General features: G+C 47.7%; 7 protein-coding genes across 7 annotated transcripts; 3 read left to right on the top strand and 4 right to left on the bottom strand.

The window, feature by feature from the left end:
- Positions 1-2,158: 2,158 nt before the first annotated feature.
- Positions 2,159-3,748, bottom strand: N7519_001264 (senescence-associated domain-containing protein; the record flags this gene model as incomplete). The annotated part of the gene is made up of 2 exons (XM_057288042.1): positions 2,159-3,054; positions 3,112-3,748. 2 exons carry the CDS (start codon positions 3,746-3,748, stop codon positions 2,159-2,161), a joined length of 1,533 nt encoding a protein of 510 aa, XP_057154125.1.
- Positions 3,749-4,203: 455 nt separating this feature from the next.
- On the top strand, positions 4,204-5,022 carry N7519_001263 (Ser/Thr protein phosphatase superfamily; the record flags this gene model as incomplete). The annotated part of the gene is made up of 1 exon (XM_057288041.1): positions 4,204-5,022. One exon carries the CDS (start codon positions 4,204-4,206, stop codon positions 5,020-5,022), a length of 819 nt encoding a protein of 272 aa, XP_057154124.1.
- A 903-nt stretch (positions 5,023-5,925) lies between these two features.
- Positions 5,926-6,736, bottom strand: N7519_001262 (uncharacterized protein; the record flags this gene model as incomplete). The annotated part of the gene is made up of 5 exons (XM_057288040.1): positions 5,926-6,003; positions 6,129-6,338; positions 6,397-6,411; positions 6,468-6,569; positions 6,719-6,736. 5 exons carry the CDS (start codon positions 6,734-6,736, stop codon positions 5,926-5,928), a joined length of 423 nt encoding a protein of 140 aa, XP_057154123.1.
- A 2,706-nt stretch (positions 6,737-9,442) lies between these two features.
- Positions 9,443-10,225, bottom strand: N7519_001261 (uncharacterized protein; the record flags this gene model as incomplete). Its single annotated transcript, XM_057288039.1, has 4 exons — positions 9,443-9,766; positions 9,820-9,828; positions 9,882-9,971; positions 10,145-10,225. The coding sequence occupies 4 exons, from the start codon at positions 10,223-10,225 to the stop codon at positions 9,443-9,445; spliced, it is 504 nt and encodes a 167-aa protein (XP_057154122.1).
- Positions 10,226-11,554: 1,329 nt separating this feature from the next.
- Positions 11,555-12,851, top strand: N7519_001260 (uncharacterized protein; the record flags this gene model as incomplete). Its single annotated transcript, XM_057288038.1, has 2 exons — positions 11,555-12,304; positions 12,369-12,851. The coding sequence occupies 2 exons, from the start codon at positions 11,555-11,557 to the stop codon at positions 12,849-12,851; spliced, it is 1,233 nt and encodes a 410-aa protein (XP_057154121.1).
- A 724-nt stretch (positions 12,852-13,575) lies between these two features.
- On the bottom strand, positions 13,576-13,973 carry N7519_001259 (uncharacterized protein; the record flags this gene model as incomplete). The annotated part of the gene is made up of 2 exons (XM_057288037.1): positions 13,576-13,897; positions 13,963-13,973. 2 exons carry the CDS (start codon positions 13,971-13,973, stop codon positions 13,576-13,578), a joined length of 333 nt encoding a protein of 110 aa, XP_057154120.1.
- Positions 13,974-14,412: 439 nt separating this feature from the next.
- Positions 14,413-16,427, top strand: N7519_001258 (DUF3176 domain-containing protein; the record flags this gene model as incomplete). Its single annotated transcript, XM_057288036.1, has 4 exons — positions 14,413-14,930; positions 14,976-15,148; positions 15,215-15,723; positions 15,777-16,427. 4 exons carry the CDS (start codon positions 14,413-14,415, stop codon positions 16,425-16,427), a joined length of 1,851 nt encoding a protein of 616 aa, XP_057154119.1.
- Between the last annotated feature and the right edge of the window lie 4,008 nt (positions 16,428-20,435).

Here is a 20,435-nt window from a genome sequence, read left to right as displayed (position 1 = left end):
GAATTCTGATTCAATTGCGACAACAGTTGAACATTGTCGAAGATAGGATACTGAGGGGCGGACAGGGGGCGCGAGGGGAGGAAAAAGACGGGAAGCACCGGTCGGGGTTTCCGAGTCGAAAAAGGGGGAAGAATACACCCCCAAAGAACAGAATCAAAGAAACAAAAAAAAAAACAGACCAAAAGAAAAAGAAAAGCCCAGAGGGTAGAGAGAAAGGCCGGATGTGAAGGTGAAGAGGGAAAAAGAGGAGGTGAGATACGAGTGGTAGTTTCTCTTAGTCTGGGGAGAGGCGGGTCTTTGGCTCTTGAGCCTTGGATGAGGGTTTGGCTGATATGAGCACTTGGATACATATGGAATATGAAATTCTATTTAATTACATATACTCCATTAGTCTACGATGAGAGAAGCTACTTCAATATTATACTAGTATTTATAATATGTCGACGTTTGTTAGATCTTCTGGCAGAAAAGCTACCTAGGTAGACATATATACATAGGCCCAAGGCTACCCAAGGGCCAGGCGATGATACATCCAGGATGGTGACGACAAAGACAAACTACATATGTAATTAGTGTGCGCGTATAGAGAGTGGATTCAATATTAATTGCCCATATATTGCTATATTGATCGTGAATCCCTTGCGCCAGTGCTAACCTATGCTAAAAAAGGGCTCGAGTCCCGAGAGATCCTCGCATGTGCTAAAGAAGGGAGAGAAGTGTATGGAGTTACAATGTGCCTCTGCGGGTTCAACAGAAATAATAATAACATGACCAGGCGCTAAAATTGTTAGAGGGCTGGGTTTCATGAAAAGAAAGAAGCAAAAAATAGGGGGTTGCACCGGCTGTTTCAAATACTCATAGAGTGGACACTTTAGGACGATCGTCATTATTAACCACTCAAAATAAAAAGTTCAGATCTCGCTTTTCTCTCCTTCTTCATTGGTTTAGCCAAATTCTTTATACAACATACAAATAAATTAAATCGGTTTGCTTGATTTCAAAATTTATGATATTTTACCGATTTTCAGATTGATCCAGTGAGGTTCAAAGATCCAAAGATTAGTTGTGAGAATGGTGTGCAGTAGTTCAGCTCCCTAGCTTAATCTAGCTGACAATTAGCGCCAGTATACAGTTCTCGCTTCGTGTTTTAACTCTTTGAAGCTCCGGAGTAGTATACGCAGATTTAAGAGGGGCCATAGCCACCCGCACGAACCCTGGAACCACAGCCCGACCACGGTAAGAATAGCTAGAACCATGGTTGGATCCCGATCTAAATCAGATCTTGTTCGACCTCTGGAACCTTGAAATTTCATATTCACTGCAACCTTGAAATGTTCCAAGGTTCATATGGAGTACATGATGCGGTTCCTGGATAGTCCAGGCTGCAACACTAAACCTTACTCTATCTTTTCATGTACTCTATCCACTTACCCACAGTCTCCATTTAAATCTATCTGCATGCAGTAATTGATGCTAAACTAAATCTTCGCCAGTTTTTCTACTTTTTTGACAGTTATCGATACACCAGGCATAATGTCAAACCTTTGATACCATCATTTTATCCCTGATAACCCTCATTGGGTAAGGGGCTAAGGTGGGCCGTGGACAACTGTCAAGCGATGCGCTGGCAGTCTTCGCCTCTACAACAATGTACCATCACCCAATCAATATCGGATAGATCGTCCAGCGGAACCTGGGCAACGCATATGAGCAGCCCTGTCCAATGGTTATCATCGCCGTTACCGACATCGCGCCCAACCACCCTCACCTCAAATTTTGTCTGCTGACTCTACTCCGTATACAAATCCAATTGCAGCTAGAAAAGACGGTCAACTCTGCTCTCCCTATTTTGGCGCTGTGCCACCTAGCCAGAACCGAGTTCTGTCCAATGGTCCTTGAAGAATCGAAACTAAATCTGGCGACAGATTTGTGCATAAGATGCGATCGGAACATTATGTGCGGATATGTCGTCACTACCTAGGTATCGAAAAAGGTAAAATAGACAGCCTCAAGAAGCTTCTAATCTCAATCAAAAGCTTGCAAAAAAAGAGAAATCCCTGCCGTACCAAAGTCACAAAATTGAAATAACCCAAACATCTCCGTAGTCGAGATCTCGCTCACCCCACTGTAACTGCCATGCGCGCCAGCCCCCAAATCTTTACCGCTTACCCCCTGGCATGGATGACCCGCTGAGGGACATTGTCCCCGACGCACCATATGCAGGAGGCGGTGTGGGGTTAGGCGACGCGCGCCGCACAACAGGGTCTCGGGCGCTCAAGCCAGAAGGGCCTGAAGCAGCCTCCACAGCGTTAGCTGGAACCTGGCCGCCGTCACCACCGCCGACGACAACCTGTTGGCCGTCGCGCATTCTTCCAACAACCATGCCCTTGGCAACAGACTTCAAAAGCGCACGGCGACTGACACCCGTGGCGTCGATGTAAACCAATCCAACGTTCTTGATTCCGCCTGTCAGGTTGGTTGCGACGGAGCCTGCCTCATTGCCGTAGCGGTGTCCGATCATGGAGCTGGCGGCTCCGGCACCGGAGAAGAGCATGTTCCGGGCGCCCTGCTCGATGCCGTCGGCCAGGGTTGAGAATGCGATCATTGATTTGTTCAGCACACCGGGCTTGTATTCTGGTGGCGGGTTGCGCTTGTCGATGCCCTTGTTTCGGCCGGATTCTTGCCTGCGCGCTAATGACGCACCTAGGTTCTGTGCAACCTTGCCGACCTGTCCGACTGTGCGAGCAGAAATATCAGCTGCTCCGTTGGATAGAGTGCCGACCTTGCGGATGCGCGCGTGAGTAGCGTCTGAGAACTTTAGAGGCGTGACATTTGGCTGCGTCCTCTTTTGGAAATTCTCCGCGCCGCTTGCGATGGCATTTGCCAGATACGTCGATCCGGTCACGAGTAGACGAGATGCTGTAGCTGAACTCTGAACCAGTGTCGAGTTCTTATATGCTGGGTGCCGGGCCATTGCCAGGTATTCTTCGGAGACATTGCTGACACTGACTTGGTTGCCTCCGCCTTCTGCAGGGAGTTCAATTCCTACCGGTCCTGTTTGCGATATAATGGTCAGTTGCTGATTGAATTTGATGATAATTCAACACTTACTTTTAGAACCAGGCTTCACGTCGGCATCCTCAACTACATTGTAACCATCTCCTAGCTCCCCAACCACACTGCCGTTTTCTTCATCCACGAGGACAATTCTCCCATGCGCATCTGCGTTCTTTGTATCCGGGGCCCCAACATAACCCTCGCCGGGTGCGTAGTCAGCCGGGTTATAAGCAGTATGGTCCTGAGCTTTCGGGTGCGGGGTGCGCTCGAGGAATGCAGTGCACTGCGCAAGGATGGATTCAAATGTGTCGATATCATCCTGGGATACGTTGCTGGGGCCTGTGCCAATGCTAGGGAACTGAATGCGAATGAAGGCGCCAGCATCGGGACCCATGTCCCAGCGGGGAATCAGATAACTGTCAGGAGGTTGGTGAAAGATCTGTGTAGTCGCTGGTATCGCAAGATCGAGCTCAGGTGGGAGGTACAGATGAAGATAGAAATCCTCTTCCGGTGAATCTTCAGGCCAATCTGTCCCCGGGCCAGCAGCAGGGGTGTTGGTGGGGACCATTAGCAATGATAGGGTTTGAGGACCGGACGGCGTGAGGTCCTGCTCCTCACCATCTTGAATATGAAAAGCACGGATGTTGTTGACGCTGTATAGCAGTCGCGGATCGTTTGCTGTGCTCGACATCCTGTTGGTTGTTGTCACGGTTAGGGGCTTGTGTCTTTCGATCTTGGAAGGTTGCCCGCAATTTAAAGTGCCGATAATACAGTTATGACGTCGTGCATGTGACAATGGTCGATAAGCTGGTAGAAAGAGGCTTGGGAACACCTCTTAAGCACAACAAGCGAAAAGAGGATTGTTGAAATAGGAGAAAGACGTAAATCTATTTTCAGACCTTAGCCAAGGAGGGGTTCTTATGAGATCATCCACTGGGCACCTGGGCATGCCCAGCGCTTAGATAATGGAGGGATGACCCCCCCAAAAAGGAGGCTGTGTTACGCCACATCATGTCAGCACCGCCACTTTTGACTTAGCCACACTTGGCGGGTCTTTGCAACTGCATCTGGTTGGTTGATATCCCCCAGACATCCATCCAACATAAATCCAGAAGCAAAACTTGCCTCACTCGTTGTACGGTCCTGATGTCCACATTCCAGGTATTATCAGATTTACATCTAGAAAATCCCGCTGCCTACGATGTGTTCAAGATCTCGCCGAAAGCACCATACCTTGCCCTCCTGGGTGACATAGGAGTTGTCAAGGACGCAGGGTTCCTTACATTCATCGAAACCCAATTGCGCCAATTCCAAATTGTTTTCTTCCTGTTAGGGAACCACGAGCCCTATTATTCAAATTGGGAGGAGACAAAGCAAGTCCTCCATCAATTCTCGGCGTCTGTCAATCGTCGGCGTTCAACAGAACAAGATGGACACTCAGGAGCTATGGGTTCATTCGTCTTATTGGATCAGACTCGCTACGATGTCTCACCAGACGTGACTGTCTTGGGGTGCACACTCTTCTCGCGAGTGAGCGAGGCCCACAAGGAGCACGTGAGCTATGGTCTTAATGACTTTTACCACATAAAGGACTGGACTGTTGACGATCACACAGCTGCTCACGAAGCAGACTTGGAGTGGTTAAATGGACAGGTTTCTCATATCACTGCCTCTGAGCCTCATCGCAAGATCGTGGTTTTTACGCACCATAGCCCAGTCACTCAAGATCGGCGGGCACTTGATCCAAGGCATGTAAACAGCTCGCTGTCATCGGGCTTTGCCAGCGACCTCTCGGGGCAGGAGGTTTGGAAGAGCCCACTAATAAAATTATGGGCATTTGGGCATACGCACTTCAATGTCAGTTACATTGAAGAGGGTACGGAGAAGATGGTGCTCAGTAATCAGCGCGGCTATTACTTTTCTCAAGCACAGGGATTTGACAGCAGGCTAGTAGTTATAGTATGATACCATACATTCACAACCAATTCGCTCTGCATGGAGTGAGGTACGATACCATAGGACGCTGGAGTGCATTGAAGCTCAGGACTGGCAATAGTCTTCAGATTCAGATGCCAGCCATTAACCAATGCTGTTGAACCTTACCGTCTCCCGAGACAAATCGTGATATCTTGTTGTTACACTGAAGCATTAGTTGCGTACATGCACAACAGATCTCAATTTGCTTCTTGTTAGCTCTCCCTCTCTCTCTGTGTGTCCCTATTTCTTCTTCCCTGGCGTAGACCATAGGAATCCGTATGTATTATTTCCCTATACAGATCTCTATTGCGTAGCGATCGCACATTCTTATAAATAATAAGGAATTTCTCACGCTTACGATACGATACGGTGTATAGGAGCATGACCTGGCACTACCATCCCCAATCGCCTGGCTGTGGTGGTAACGCTGTGTCAGTGCAGTGGACCTCTTATGGCCATAATAATTAGTGGAGCACTAAAGCCAAGGAATGAGGCAAGAGAGGAGGGAAAGTTCACGTGTGTCTTGCATTTCGACATCTCTACATATTCCCCTTTCTAATATGATACTACGGTAGTTTTCAATAAGGCGGTTTAAACAATGGACTAAGAATTTTGAATTTGGAGACGGGCTATCTGATTGATTGATGGACCTAACCTACCAACATGGGTAGGTAGGGCCATTATATCGTTACCCGGTGGTCATTGCATCTGGCCGCTCAAAGAGACTAAGTATCAAATGTTAGTATCCTATGTTGAAAATAGATATCATAATTAAACGTGATTATGATTAAGTAGTATATCAAGCACACGACTTAATCATAGGAACGAGTATCCTTACTATAAGTGTGATGACCTGCTACTCTGTATTAAATAACTCGGTATGTCTATGGCCTAGCGGACCATGTGCGAGCTGCATGCAGAGCACAGACGGGCCGACGAAGAATGACCATCCTCCGTGGACCATGCGAGCTGCACACAGAGCATAGACGAGCCGAGAAAGTGTATAATGGCATCGGCCACCCGTAAGCAGTTTTCGGGCCATCACACCCGAAAACCCGGGGAAGATGGATGGGGGGATATAGGGTCGAACTTACGTTGCGGCGGGTCAGGGCCTTACGGCCGGCATGGGCGGGGCCCGGGGCGACGTTGGCGGGGCCCGGGGCAGCTTGGCCTGCAGCGGGGCTAGCATTGCCCGGGCGGGCGACATTGTTGGCCGCACCGCGACCTGCGTTGGCGCGGGGCAGGACGTTCTGGCCAGCGGGGGCCTGGTGGTAGGAGCGGGCCGCGGGGGGCTCGAAAGATTCCTATATTTGTTAGCAATGCTCGCGATCTTAACTGGCGCAATCATCATGCTATACGTACAGTCAGGGTGCCGTCCTATAGTATCGATATATTAGTATAATTCCAAATGACAACAGCAGACTTCCACTTACTACACGGCACAAATGAACAAGGCCTATAACGGCTAGTGCCGCGGGGCACTTAGCGCGAAGATGTCCTCGCTGCTTGCAAAAGTAGCAGGTCCGGGTTTCCTTCTATATCATTATATAATTGATTAGCCCACGAATATAGAATTGCCTAAGGCTCCTAAAGTCAAGGGCACAGAGGGTTCCAAGTGCTCATAGGGCCTTTACGGCGAAATGAGACATAGCAACCCCCATGTCAATCGGGGATGCGTACATACCTTAACGCCACGAGCCATGGCCATCACACCCAGACACCCAGTATAGAGCGAAAGACCCGGGGTATATTGTTCCCGCGTAAGAGCATCTGAGCCTATCTCGATCAAGACCGCAGTGTATTCGGGAAGCTTGTGATCAAGGACTCATTCGAGCACTTCGTGAAAATAAGACCCTCCAGTCAGGCTGAAGCCTGATTTTGGGAGGCAACATCTTGCTCGACATGGTTATCGAGATGGTGAGGGGTAGGTATACTGGGGTCTGTCGGATCCTAGGGTGAAAGTATTCCCCTAACGCGAGATGCAGGCCACTTTCAGAGGTAATTTCTTTCTTCTGGGGTCGTTTGTCGAATAGGATCATGGCCTATGCGAATCATGTGGAGTAGCGAGCCACGGAAGGGGCCTCTCGAGGATCGGCCATGTTTTATCTCCTTGTCTATCTTCTCTTTGGGTGTTTCCATCTCCTCGTCTGCCTTCTCTTGCTGGCATGGCCCTTGTCGAGTCGGGATAAATCTCACGGCACCGGGAGCAGGAGGGTGAGGGTGGGCGTATTGGCAAGGAAGATAAGGTATCTTTCTTTGACTATGGACGAAAGATAGACGGAAGAAAGGTGGCCGGGGGAAAAATGGAGGGAGACCGAAGGAGGAAGATGGAAGGGAGGAGGGAGAGGGAGGAAGGAGCGAGGAGTATTCATAGGCTGCCTACCTAGGTAGGTACTAGTAGGATTTTGACGATACAGAAAAGGGTAAAATGGCAGAGGACAGTAAGCGAGCAGAGAGTAAATATGTAACATCCAGGCCAATAATTCATGTTTCACACTAGATCTGATCAGACCGTTGCCTATTGCTAGTAAAAGTTCCAAATGAAATTGATCCAGAAGGAAACCTAACGGAGGCAAGGCAGACCGGTAAGGAAAAGTTGATAAAAGTTAGAACATACTTCTTCACTAACGTCAGCCTCATGGGTTTTGGCAACCTCGATATCTCTCGACCAGCAGAGCTCTTTGAGAACAGGCTCACCGGTGAGAACACGAAGACCCTCCCAAGAGAAGCAGCAATCTTTTGACTAGCAAAATCCGTTCAGACCTTGATCAAAGGGTGAGACTCCTTCTCCTCGCGTACCCTTAGACCGCTAAGATTTCCTGTGGGGTCTTTCTAGACTGGCACTCCCAGATGGTTAATTAGTCGTTAAGTAACGAGATCTCAAATACATTGGAGATTCCGTACGCGGCGAAAGGCGAGTACTTCGCGTTCCTCTACAATATGCACCTCACCGAGGACATGGACGCTGTTGAGGAGTAGCTTTAAAAGATGAAACCAGCTGAGCTTGTGGAGGAATTAGTATCCGGAATGAAGTGTAAGGAATCAGATACTAGGACTGCCGACGATGATTCTCACATTTCTCACATCTACGAGAACGAGGGTGGTTATTGTGCATAAAGACATACTCTGGACTGAGGCTTTTTTCCCCGTTTCAGGGTACAACCTTCTTCTCTGTCTCGGCAATATTTCTGCCTCGCAATACTATGACAAGCAAATCTAGTGAGCGCAGGCAAAGAAATGAGCTCAGGCGGTGTTGTATAAGCCAACATGGATTTGGGCTCATTAACGTGGAAGTCCGCCAAAGCGACAAGACACAGCTTGTCTAGCCCATTATCCGATTTCTGGGTCACTCGAATCTCGCATGTCTAGAAGCTCGTACTGATCCTGCGATATTCCACATGACAGTATAGCTTGCTATGGGCCTTCACTGGCCGAATAAAATGGCCACTGGCAGGGTAGAGGTAAAAGTCCTCGCGCGCCTCTTGGTATGCGGCGTGCACTGCAATGACAAGAGTATTTCCCCCAAAACTGGCCGAGTTGAGGGAACCCAGACGAGTCGGATATCTGGTTGAGGCATACCGTCCAGGACCAAGTCTCTGAACCGCGACTTGCTATCTGGGGGTGGATAGCTTTAGGGTCGGGCATGTCGAGGTATAACTCTGGACGAGGAGTGGTATTGCAAAGCAGACATCATTCTTCTCATGGCTAGATGTAGGGATAGTAACCTCCCTCCGGCTTAGTCTTGGTTCTCGTAATCTCACCGAGGCATGCTCTATGACACCTCCCATTGGTTTAATGTGTCCGATCTTCCGAAGTCCCGGGGTCACAGCCAGTGCTGGCAAAGTCGAGACACATATTCCAGGGCTACGTAGGTAGGTTGAGATCCCGACGCCGTATTTAACCGGCCTGTAGATAGTAACTTGATAATGTCGAGGGCTGATTCTCAGTTCTTGGCTTCTTTGGGCTATTTTTAAGAATACATGGCAATCTACATGAAATTCTAATCCACCGGCGTGGGGATGGGCCGTTACATGATCTGAATTCCTACTTATATGTGACCGAAGAAACATTTACTCGTAACACGATATCATAGTTTTGCAGATAGAGACTCAAAGATGAGAGCCGGGAGTGCGTATTGTATTGTATTGTGTTTAATGTGTGAAGGACCGAAGGCGGGACCTTGTGGCCCTATCTACCTTGCTCCTTGACGAGCCGGGGCCATCAACGCTCAAATTGACTATTATGCATATACATTAGTATTCTGTATTCAAAAAAAGGGGCTCATGAGGATTGCATATGATCATGATGGCTAGCTAGTGTATAGAACACACTAGTCAATCACGGGGGAAGAGTTCCATTGCTATAGGTGCGATGACCTACTGCTCTCTGCATTCAACGATTGGTATGTCTATAGCCAGTTGGACCACACGTGAACTGCACGCGGAACCCAGATGAACCGAGAAAGTGCATAGTAGCAGGTTGCCGAAGTCATCGCATCCACGCGTAGTATAGTCATAAGGAAAGATGGATAATAAGGGATATATAAGGTCGAACGTACATTACGACGCGAGATGCGCTCGCGTGGCTCAGCCAAAATGGCATGAGCCTGGGCGAGGAGGCTGGGGGGAAACCGGAGGGTTGTAGTAGCTGGCTTAGCGGTGGCGATAGTGGCAGGGCGGGCATCAGCACGGGCGGCAGCTCGGTGGCCAGGTAGGCGGCGGTGGGATGGTGTCTGTAGTTACTTATTAGCTAGCCGCATATTCAGGATAGCTATGCTTTTCATACATTAAAGCACTATAGTGTCACATTAGCATGATTCCAAACAATAAGGTCAGATTTGCACTTACAGTACGGCGGCATTGGATCAACTGCCGCACGTGGCAGTCACCCTGGAGATGACCAACTTGCTTGCAGAACCAGCAAGTGCGGGTCTCCCCCTATTGTCATATAAACAATTAGCTCGCGAATACAGAATTACCCAGGTCTTCTAGGATCAAGCTCTGGGGAGACAAAGGCCTCCAAGCTCTCCCAGGGACCTCAGGGCGAAATGAGACAAAGCTGGATTTGTTTGACACCCATGTCAACAGGGGATAGATCCATGGATACGTACCCGCACACTGCGGCCTCCACGCCCGCCACGCCCGCCACGGCCCGCTCCGGCCGCTCCGGCTACGCCAGCATGAAGGGCCATTTTGGCCAATGTGAGGTGATAGGTGATTTTTTTAGGAAGAAGGGAAGGAAAAAGAAAGAAGGAAGGAAATTTCAATTCGTCAGATCAAAATGCAAGGTCAAGTTGTTGTTGATGTGAAAGACACAGAGAGAGAAGAGAAGAGAGGAAATCAAAACACAACACCTTCCCATCAAACCTCAGGTTTCTATTATTTCCTCTCACTCTTCTCTTATCATTCACTTACTATTGCTTCCTTTTTATCTTGCACTCACATTCTGATCAACCAGCTCTACTTAACAATCTACTCTACGGTAGGTAACGTACTCTTATTGGATCCTATGTGAAAGACTTCCATTATTTCCTAGTCACCTACCTATTGTTCCTTATTTATCTTCTATTGACAGGTAGGTGTATTGAGCTAGGCTCGCATTCTTGTCTGTTTGCCTCACTATTATTTCTTTACACCTTCTAGAAAAGTGCGTTTACCTAGCCATTCTACACATTCTGGGGCTCAGGTTATTAAGCCTGTATTGAGAACCACATTAAGTTAGATAAGGATTTGGTCTCTTAGGCAGTATAGTAAAACTTTCTACGCGAAATGTATACTATAGGCATGTGTGTATTTTGCGGACTAGGTCCCTAGCAGAGCGGAGTAACTACGTTATCAGACGTTGTATCCGCCCTAACTACAAAGGCTGAGGCCTTTACGGCTAAGACTTAAGCTAACACTCTGTAGTGCTATGACAGATAACCTATTTGTGAAATTATTAAAATGGATCTGCCTGCTTCTTAGTATTGTTGGCTAAAGTTAAGTCGGCAGAGTCAATACTCAAGGAGTGATATTGTTGGACAATACATCACCAGCCATCCTAAAAATGATAAAGCGAACGTCCACTGAAAGTTGTATGGTAGAATCTCTTCGATTGATACAAAGGTAATTAAGAAAGATAGTGAGGGATATCTGAAGTGAGAGATATGTGAAGTGAGAGATATGAGAAGTGAGAGATATGAGAAGTGAGAGATATCTGAAGTGAGATTGTCAACTTCGTAGTCTAGAATTTAACTATCTTGACTCTTCAGTCAATCACACATTACAACTTTGTAACAGGTCGAGTGTATAGCGTGTGCTCATACCCGTAGGCATAGCAGAGGGCTGCCTTGGAGCCTACCTACCTAGTTAGGTAGGCGAGCCTAGGTAACGCGTACCGACCCCACCCCCACCTTCGACGCGTCAAGAAACAAAACAAGAAAACTCTACTTCTCTTCTCATCCTCCTCTTCTCCTCTTCTTCAGGTTTTCTAACTCCACCAGTGTTACAGTGTTACTCGTTTAAACACGATATACGTCAAGATGGCAGAGAACACTGATTCCGAGCCAAATGCAATCCACGAGACCCACGAAGGGTCTTCCACCGTGGCTGGTCCACACTCAACCCGTACAGGTCCTTTCATCATGTTCATTGCACGCAGCAGCGCAGCTCCCAGTCACCAGGTGAAACAGGAGTGGTTACTCGAGTTCCTTCACTGGGTAGAGCAAGTACATTTGAAGGAATATGGCAGCCTTGACAGTCGTTCTGTGGGCTTTATTCCTTTCTTCCAAAGTTCAAACCGTCAACTTCCAACGGATGGTGAAGTATTGACAAAGCTTTCTGCCGTTTTTCAGAATGCACGTGATGCTGGCTGCGGTGTAATTATGGTGGTATCTGGCTGGGACGGGCTGACAGCTCATGATCTGAGCATGGCGAAGATCAGTGAGGAAGCCGACGGGGTCGATGTCACCCTCCGGTTCTATGTTGAAGACCTCGATGATGGATGTCGCTATTTCCGCGATGTCAAACTTCGGGACGCATACGGAGTGATACGTGAGGAAATTGAGGCCACCGACGAGAATCCCTCCCTCCAGGCCTTTGCCAAGTACTACAAAGGTATCCAAGCTTGCAACGCGGCTTTTGGTGTGGCGAATCAGGAATTGAACGAGCTTTCCTTTCGTCGAAACACATTCGTTCGCCCAAAAGATTACGCTAAGTGGACCTGCAGTGGTTGCGGCATGGTTTTCAAGAACCTTGGAATGCTCACTAGCCATCATGCGAAAGCGCATCGAGTGTGGAGCAGTGAAGAATGAAGAACAGAAAGTTAAACGGCTACATTGCCCTTTCTGTCAAAAGGAGTTTCCTGAACCCTGGGCTCGAGACCGACATGTCCAGGTTAACTGTCCCCAGAACCCAGACAGTGAGAAGGACACCAAGGCGGCAACAACAACTCGGAAAAGGCGGGGAACTATGGTCCGAGTGCAAGGAGTCGAAGAACAGCCAACGGGATCAGATAATGGATTGAAGCCATATCTGAGTATTGACCCTGCTGATTTTCACAAGGCGCCTCGCATCGACCTAGAAAATCCCATAATGTACCGAGGCGAAATCTTTTGCCGGCATCCAGATTGCTCTTCAAAGAAGGTGACCCGGTACACCCAGAAGAGTACTGTCCGCAAGCACTACCGGAAGGAGCATAGCATCGACTATAAGCCATTCAGCAAGATGCTTAACGCCTTCGAAGAGCAGCCCCATATCGATGGGCTGCGATGGATTGCAATCTGCGTGCTGCGTGGCCAGGAGCAAGCTGGCGCCGCCCCCGTTCCTCGGAAATGGTGAAGCCTTTCTGAGAATCAAGCTAAGTCTCGGTCCCTGTTTATTTTTCATCTCGCTTTTCTTGCTTCTTTTTTGCTTTTATCGGAGAATTTGATGTCGAAAACTAACAAAAAAAAAAAAAGAAACATCAAAGCCACATGGAAAAAAAGTCTATCGTTAGATTTATTCGGAACATACACTAACATGTATTTTTAGTAGTGGGTCGGAAATAGTTGTGCTAACCCTTACCTTTATTTTTACTGCTGCCGACGAAAGTCTGACGAGGAAACTCCCAGGCTACGGTGGCCCCCCCCAGCGATGAGCTCACACCTTAACGCGGTGCTGGGGTACAGTAATCCTGATCTCAGGATGAAGCGAAGATGAGCCCGGGCGACAGTCAGTACTCAATTCGACTATCGCTGATCCAACAGGAATCCAATTGATTACACCGTTTGGAACACCACCGTCCCAGTCATACCATTACTGTTCTAACAGCAGACCAACCAGGAGAACAAATTATCCTTGCATCGTGGGTTTGACTCGAACATTCATTGCCCAGGTTTTATCGCATAAACCGAGACACCACCCACCGCTACGGGGAATCGAAACCCAACAACTTCGTTGTCGAATACGAGCTCTGTGACCGAAACAATAATCAGGACGTGAAATGGGCCTCCAAGCAGCAGGGACATGAGGGTCTGTTGATAATAAATGTGGTGGTCACACTTCATGCACAACTTCACCATCGTCAAGGATCCAGTTGAGGGTACGGCGAGGAAGATGATGAGCATTGGTTGTGGAGGAGTAAGAAGTCGTGCATGACCCTAAGAATACAGGAGCAGGTGTTGTCGAGGACGTTCATCGAGGCGAACACCCGTGGACAGTCAAGTCCATGGCCGTGGAGGAGAGGTTCTGGGGCCACCTGCAGACCGTTTAGCCCTTGGGGATGAGTATCAGCAACACCACGGTCGTCGGCAAAGAGATCAACAGCAGGTGGACCGTGTGACAGGTCGATCAGGAGGTCAAGAAGATGGACCGGGCCAACCCTATGTGCATGAGCTGCAACGTATCTGGCTACAGTTTTGAGGTGACCGAGAACATGAGCATGACCGACATGGATATTAAACTGAAAAACATTGTATTCATGTTGGCGGTGTTCGTTGGAAATGAGAATTTTCTGGTCGGGAAATGATTTTAGCAGGTACAGAGTGTATGAATGGCTTCCTAGGAATAGGATCTCATTCCAAGGTTGAGCCGAGTTTTCTTTGAGTCCTTGGTCCGTGAGTAGTCTGATATGAGGTGCAGATACTTGATGGAGTGTTGGTGGGCCAAATACGAGCACGATTGGATCAACGTTGGAAGTCTGTCTGCCAAGTGCCACTTCACCTCAAGTCGGTGCAGATCGACCTTCCGCCCCAAAACAGCTTCGGGGCTCTGACTTACTCTGGCCTGGTAGGCTGCCGATCAATGATCTAATTGTCACAGCCTCAGTGCCCAGAGATGCCAGTTAGTCGAGAAAAAGAATTTAAAACTGTTCGAAATTGCTTCGTTCTCTCGAATTGTAACCACGGACCAACTAGCAGGTATGGAGTCAGGTAGGAACAACGACCCTAAACCAGAGCACCCCCCACTGCAATTTTCAACGCAGGTGGGGAACGGGCATCCTCGTGCAGAACAACACTCTCCTTCCCCATCGCCTCTACCATCGCCCACCAAGACCAACAATGCCACGGTCGCGACCCAGGAAAAAGTCGCAGACAGCAATTTACACCACTCTCCCTCAACCATAGACTACTGGTGGGGATGGGATATACTTGGGCTCGGCCTGGCGCTTGCGATCCTGATCGCCATCATAGTCATCCTGCGCGTGTACGATGGCAAGCAACAACCCAGCTGGAGGTGGATTTCGCTTAACACACTTCTCTCGTGGTTGAGCACAGTCGGAAAAGGCTGCATTGCATTCCCTCTCAGCGCTGGCCTGTCACAGCTCAAGTGGGTATGGTTTGCGCAGCGAAAGCGCCCGTTGTCAGACCTGAGGGTTTTTGATAGCGCCAGTAGAGGCATCTACGGGAGTGCAGAGCTTCTGTGGGCATTGAGGATGCGGTAAGCTCTCATACTATGGTAGCTGTGCAGATGCTGATGGGATAGTCATTTTGCGGTCTTGGGTGCCATTGCGGTGCTGCTCGCCGTTGGATTTGAACCCTTCGTCCAGAACCTGGTGCATTACTCGCTCGATCTTATCGTGGATGCATCGCAGATCTCTCGCCTAGCGAATACCACAGATTATAGTAGTCTCGGACCGTTGGGATCCGGTGCAGGCAGTTAGTTCTCATCGTACCCGCCCGCGGGGCTGTTTCCTCTACCGGACAAAGTACTAACATGAACAGACTACTACGTTGAGCCTACATTCAAAGGGAATATATACAACTCTATATTCAGTACAGATCCAGGGAGGCCATGGGCCATCCCACAGTATATGTGCCCAACGGGTAACTGCACCTGGGACCCCGTTGCCACTCTTGCAGTGCGCGCCCTTTGCTCAAACGTTACATCCTCCATCGAGAAAAGATGCGAACGCCTTGACGACAGCTCCGGGATTACATATGACAACTGCACGGTCTCGCTTCCCAATGGGGTATCAGCATATTACGCCGGCGGCTATTCGACGGAAGCAATTGCCTTGAAAGTCCAACCCTCGTCTCAGCCCGTCGTGTACACCAACGCCACCTTACCGGTCATCCAGCGCATCGAAGCAGTAGTCGCAAGCGGGGAAGAAGGGTGGTATATAGCCCCAGATATTCACAGTAACGCTGGATATGTCGCGACGGAATGCTCCCTGGAACCCATCGTCCGCAGTGTCAAGGCCTCTGTTAATAGCTCCGTCTACCGCGAAACTGTTCTCGCAGAGTGGACAAAAGTAGAGGTGTGGCACGACGAACTAGCGAGCAGCGACGGGTACTCCTCCTCCCGAACTGGGACGAAAGCCTAGGCATCCAGCCCGGCCAGAACTTTACCTTGTTCCCGAAGAGCCACGCTACAATAAGGCTCTTCATGGAATCACTTTTCTCTGGCGAAGCGTACACCAGCACCATGCGACTGGTATTCCGTCCAAGTGGAACACAATACGGGTCGTACGCAACAGCTGATGTCATGGAGGCATTTATGTACGGAAATGTCACGGGTTGCGCGGGTACTGAGAACGACCGGTTTGGTTGCGCGATGAGGAATGTCGCTGATGCTATGTCTAAGTCGTTCCGCGACCAGGCGTATATAAATAACGGGCCGGAGGCTGACATGGTAGTGGGCTATACCCAGGCGAACGCCACCATTATCCATGTCCGTTGGCAGTGGTTGACGCTGCCGTTGCTTGTTTGGCTGCTCAGTGCTGTGACTTGGTTAGGGACGGAGTGGAAAACGCGCCGGGGGAAGTTACAGAAGTGGAGTGATAATCCGCTTCCATTATTGTTTCTCTATCGGGGTGGGGAATATAGTCAAACTGATGAAGCCCAGGGAGTGTCTGGCCAGGCGTATGAGCGGCGAGCGAAGAGCATTCATACGCAGCTATATACAAAGGAGAATCGGGCAGCGTTTGTTAAATAGACACCATGTTTGTAATCTAGCCTAGGTTCACTTTGCCATCGGGCTATGAATACTCTCAATCTGACTACTAGAGTTTCACGCATTATATGTGTAGGTACCAAATTAGGGCTCCTTTCTTCATGCTAAATAGTCCGTTTCTACTCCACAGTCTGTTCCCTCCTTGTGGCCTGTCTCAATCTTACAGCCCTGGAGTCTGTCCCTAATCTGCAGCCTGTCCTCTTCAAAGCTAGACTAGCTCTCGATCCGCGGCCCTATATCCCACTGGGAGTTCGCGCCGCCGACTATTTCCCATCAAGATCGAGTCAGAATCCCGATAGGATTGGCGTTGAAGCTAATCCCAGTTCCATGTTAATAGGAACTCTCAATAGTCTTAGTCCCTTCAGCCAGCTCGTTGCTCTTAGCCGAATTTCTCCCCACGTGAGACTCCAGGTGGTCTATACCGACCTTGAATAGTAGGGCTATAGAGTGGGATCTCGTATAGACTTACACAATTATTTCTTCTTAGCAGATCCTACATTATAGTTATTTTATAGCTCGTTAATGATGTTTATAGCTAAATCTCAATTGGAATAAAGGTTCCTCCTTCCTTTTCTTTATGGTTTAATAAACTATGGTCCCCATATAGTAGTATTGTCACTTTCATGATCCAATCTACTATGCTAAGAGCATATTCAAAAATTCAAAATTGAACCTTACGTGACATCGACGCAACAGTCCGTTGAAGAAAATGATCTTGGCGGTGTTCGTCAGAAATGGGCTTCAAAGTTCTTCCAAGGTTAGCAGTAAATAATCGAAATCATTCACATTGCAGTTCACGCATGTGCACCCACCACTCCGTACATAAACTTGAAATAGCCGGAAACAGCCTTAAACGAACCGAAATAAGCACACCAATACCAGGTTTCTACGAACCGGTACTAGTTCATTCCATCCACCATAGTAATATACTATGAACAATAATAGTGAGCCAATTATGCGGCCTTGTCGTGTATTTTTGGTGGTCCTTTTGGTGGTCTTCTGAGATTGTCTTTTCGGACGTTCTCTTTCCCGAGTATTTTCTCCCCTTCTCGGTTTCAATGTCTACAGCTAGATGGCAGAAGAAGGAGGGGAAGACGGCGAACCGTACAGGAACTTTTCTATATTGTATGCATAACCAGGGACATCGTCAATTCACCACCTCTCCACCCCATGGACACAAAATTTGTTGTATCGAAGGTGAATCAGGCAATTTCGGACTATCAGGTGAGTACAATCTCTCCCGAGGTCGTAGTTAATCCCCTCCAAGAGTACCTAGGTAGCAGCCATTCTAGCCGTGCGCCTCGAAGTGAAAACCAGTCTATTGTGAAGCTAATGGCGAGATTCATGGATATAGGATGTTGCTATCGGCGAGCAGTTGGACATACAAAGGCAAAGTGTTATTGGAGTCCTCTTGGAGTATAAATTTGTACCACATATGCCGCCCAGATATATATTTCATGACATGATATCCATGGGCCCTTAAGATCGCGAGAACGTCAATGTTTCGCTCTGTCTCATTTATTTCATCACCGTACTATCCAGAAAATTGGCAATTGACCCCAGAGGTGGACAGTATAGCAATCCTAAGCAAAATCCCAGCAGGCAAGCTCTACACATCAAAAATTGAAACAGAAAGAAGAGCGGTAAATCGAATACGGAGGGGCGGAGAGGGCGGGCAGTTTCTAAAAGCCACATCGAATTTCCAATAGCAAAGCCTTCACCGCCTATATCACCGCCTTCCAATTACCTTCGGAATTAGTATCTTCATTCATTGCTACCTACTACGTAAGATCACCTCAGTAGACCATACAAGAACATAATATTTTCAATTGATATTCGTAACACTTTTATTGCTCTGGTGTCGGAATGCTGTTATCTTGACTACAAACAGGGCTGCACAAATAGTGCATCCTCCAACTCGAGTAAAACTCGAGCCCTAATAAAACTTGTAGTTTCTCAACGACTAGTTACTTTATCCAAATTGTAACAAATTCTTTCTTAATAACCTCGGCATATGTCTTATATTCCCCTCGTGAATTAGTTTCATCGAAAACTAGCGGTTAAACGTCCATCTGTAGATTACATTGTGAATATGCAACTCCCAAGGCGACCACCTCACGAGCAAGTTGGTTTATATGGAAAGGAAAGCTTAAAACGCTTAGTACTTGAACAATATGAGATGTATTCAAGATCCCAATCATACTGCCGGCAAAATCCAAAGTGGCACACTGGCTCTTATAAGCCGCCGTAACCGGACCTTTCGGATGCAAAAATCAACCTGAAACAGACAAAAAGATGTGGACAAGCGGCGGATTGAACGCCGGACTTCTCGCATGCAAAGCGAGCACTCTACCACTGAGTTACATGCCCAATTTGATAGATTAATGAAGGTAGATATCGCAATAAATTGGAGTTTGGATTTGGGGTGGAAGTGTGGAGGATCGGTGTTGACTGGGTTTGGCTGGTCGGTTTGCATACTAAGAATCGATATAAATGGCTACCTAGATTATTAATCAGATATTATCAGTCCTATTTTAATCTTTTAATGGTTTCGATGGCGAATATCATGGGAGAAAAGAGATATGATGAATACATGACCAGGGGAGAGATTTACCTATGTTGTACATGTTGTACTTCGCAGGCAAGCAGGTCCTGGCAAACGGACTCAAAGCAAAACACGCTAACCATATACAGCTAGCGTTAATTGATCTATTCTTAGCAGTTAATACTGATAATCGTATATGGAGTATAGTAGTCATTATGATCGCATATAGTGACATATCTCATTTAGTTCTTGTATAAGAGTTAAAATAATAGGTTAGGCACCAGAATAATAATATAGAATTACAAAATCAATGCCAGAGGAGTGCACATTTGATGTTGAACAGTGCATTTCTTGTTCTATGCAAATTTTGTAGTGGAGATAAATGTGATGATGTGGATTCTGCCGGTCTGTTCCGCCTATGGGGTTGTCTCATTATTTGCATTGTTTGCAGAGCATTGAACGACCCACAAAAATACTCTGATCCCACTAATTCCTTTCTTCTTTCCTCTCCCCCACGTGGACTTAGCATTCTGAATGAAATTCAATCTTTTATTTGAGAAGACATGACTGGTGGCATTGAAACCCAAGCTTTGGGTAAAGGGAAGAAATGAGGGAGGGGACTATATAGAGTTTTTAGGTTATCCATGGATGCGGATGGTCAGCTGACTATGTATATATGTAGTTTAATTCCCAACATATATGCTTCTATAGCAGAAGATACCTAGGTACAGAGCGGAGTTACTCTCTTGGCATAGTGCACGAAAATAGACGCAAATCAAGGTGAGTGAGCAACCTCTTGCTGTCTCCATGCCAGGCATCGTGCCGGATCAAACGACCTACTCACACAAGCGTAGGCATCTTCGGAGCATCAACGATCGTCAACTTGTGTTAAATGTGCAAGGTAGTGAAATATTTCGTGTCTCATGCATTTAGAGGATAAATGGAAGGTATTTAACAATGTGTGTACGATCAAGAATAAGTATCTATGTTAAAAGTAGTGACCATCTTGGACGAACCGGTGCCTTTCCTATGTTGTACATAGTTAGGTGGAGCTGCCAAGTTGCTTTAATATTTGGAGAAACTTTTGCGTCGTGGGTGGGGCTATGTTGAGTTTTGAGGGAGCCGGCGGCATATGCTCGACAAACCCAATCTATACCTATGTATTATTAGAGCACACGCGATCACGAGGTCATGCTGCATCGTACTAGCATAATCGCAAGCAACAATGACAGATTTGAACCTACAGCACGTGCTAATCTGACAAGGCCTTCAATGGCCATGGCAGTCCAGCAGTTGGCGATTATGTGGGCACGCTGGTGGCAGTAATGCCGTACCTACTGGCTTTTCGATAACGTCAAAGGGTACATTAAGGAAATGAAAAAGGGTGTGGGCAGCAGTCGTGAATACAGCAAAACCTTAGGAGGAATTGTCAAATTCGAGATGTA

This window comes from Penicillium mononematosum (assembly GCF_028829835.1).
Source record: "Penicillium mononematosum strain IBT 11891 chromosome Unknown utg000001l:1.0-4488741.0:1.0-4491989.0, whole genome shotgun sequence".
Taxonomy (NCBI): domain Eukaryota; kingdom Fungi; phylum Ascomycota; class Eurotiomycetes; order Eurotiales; family Aspergillaceae; genus Penicillium; species Penicillium mononematosum.
The sequence above is the reverse complement of the archived record's forward strand: the minus strand, read 5'-3'. Positions and strand labels throughout refer to the sequence as shown.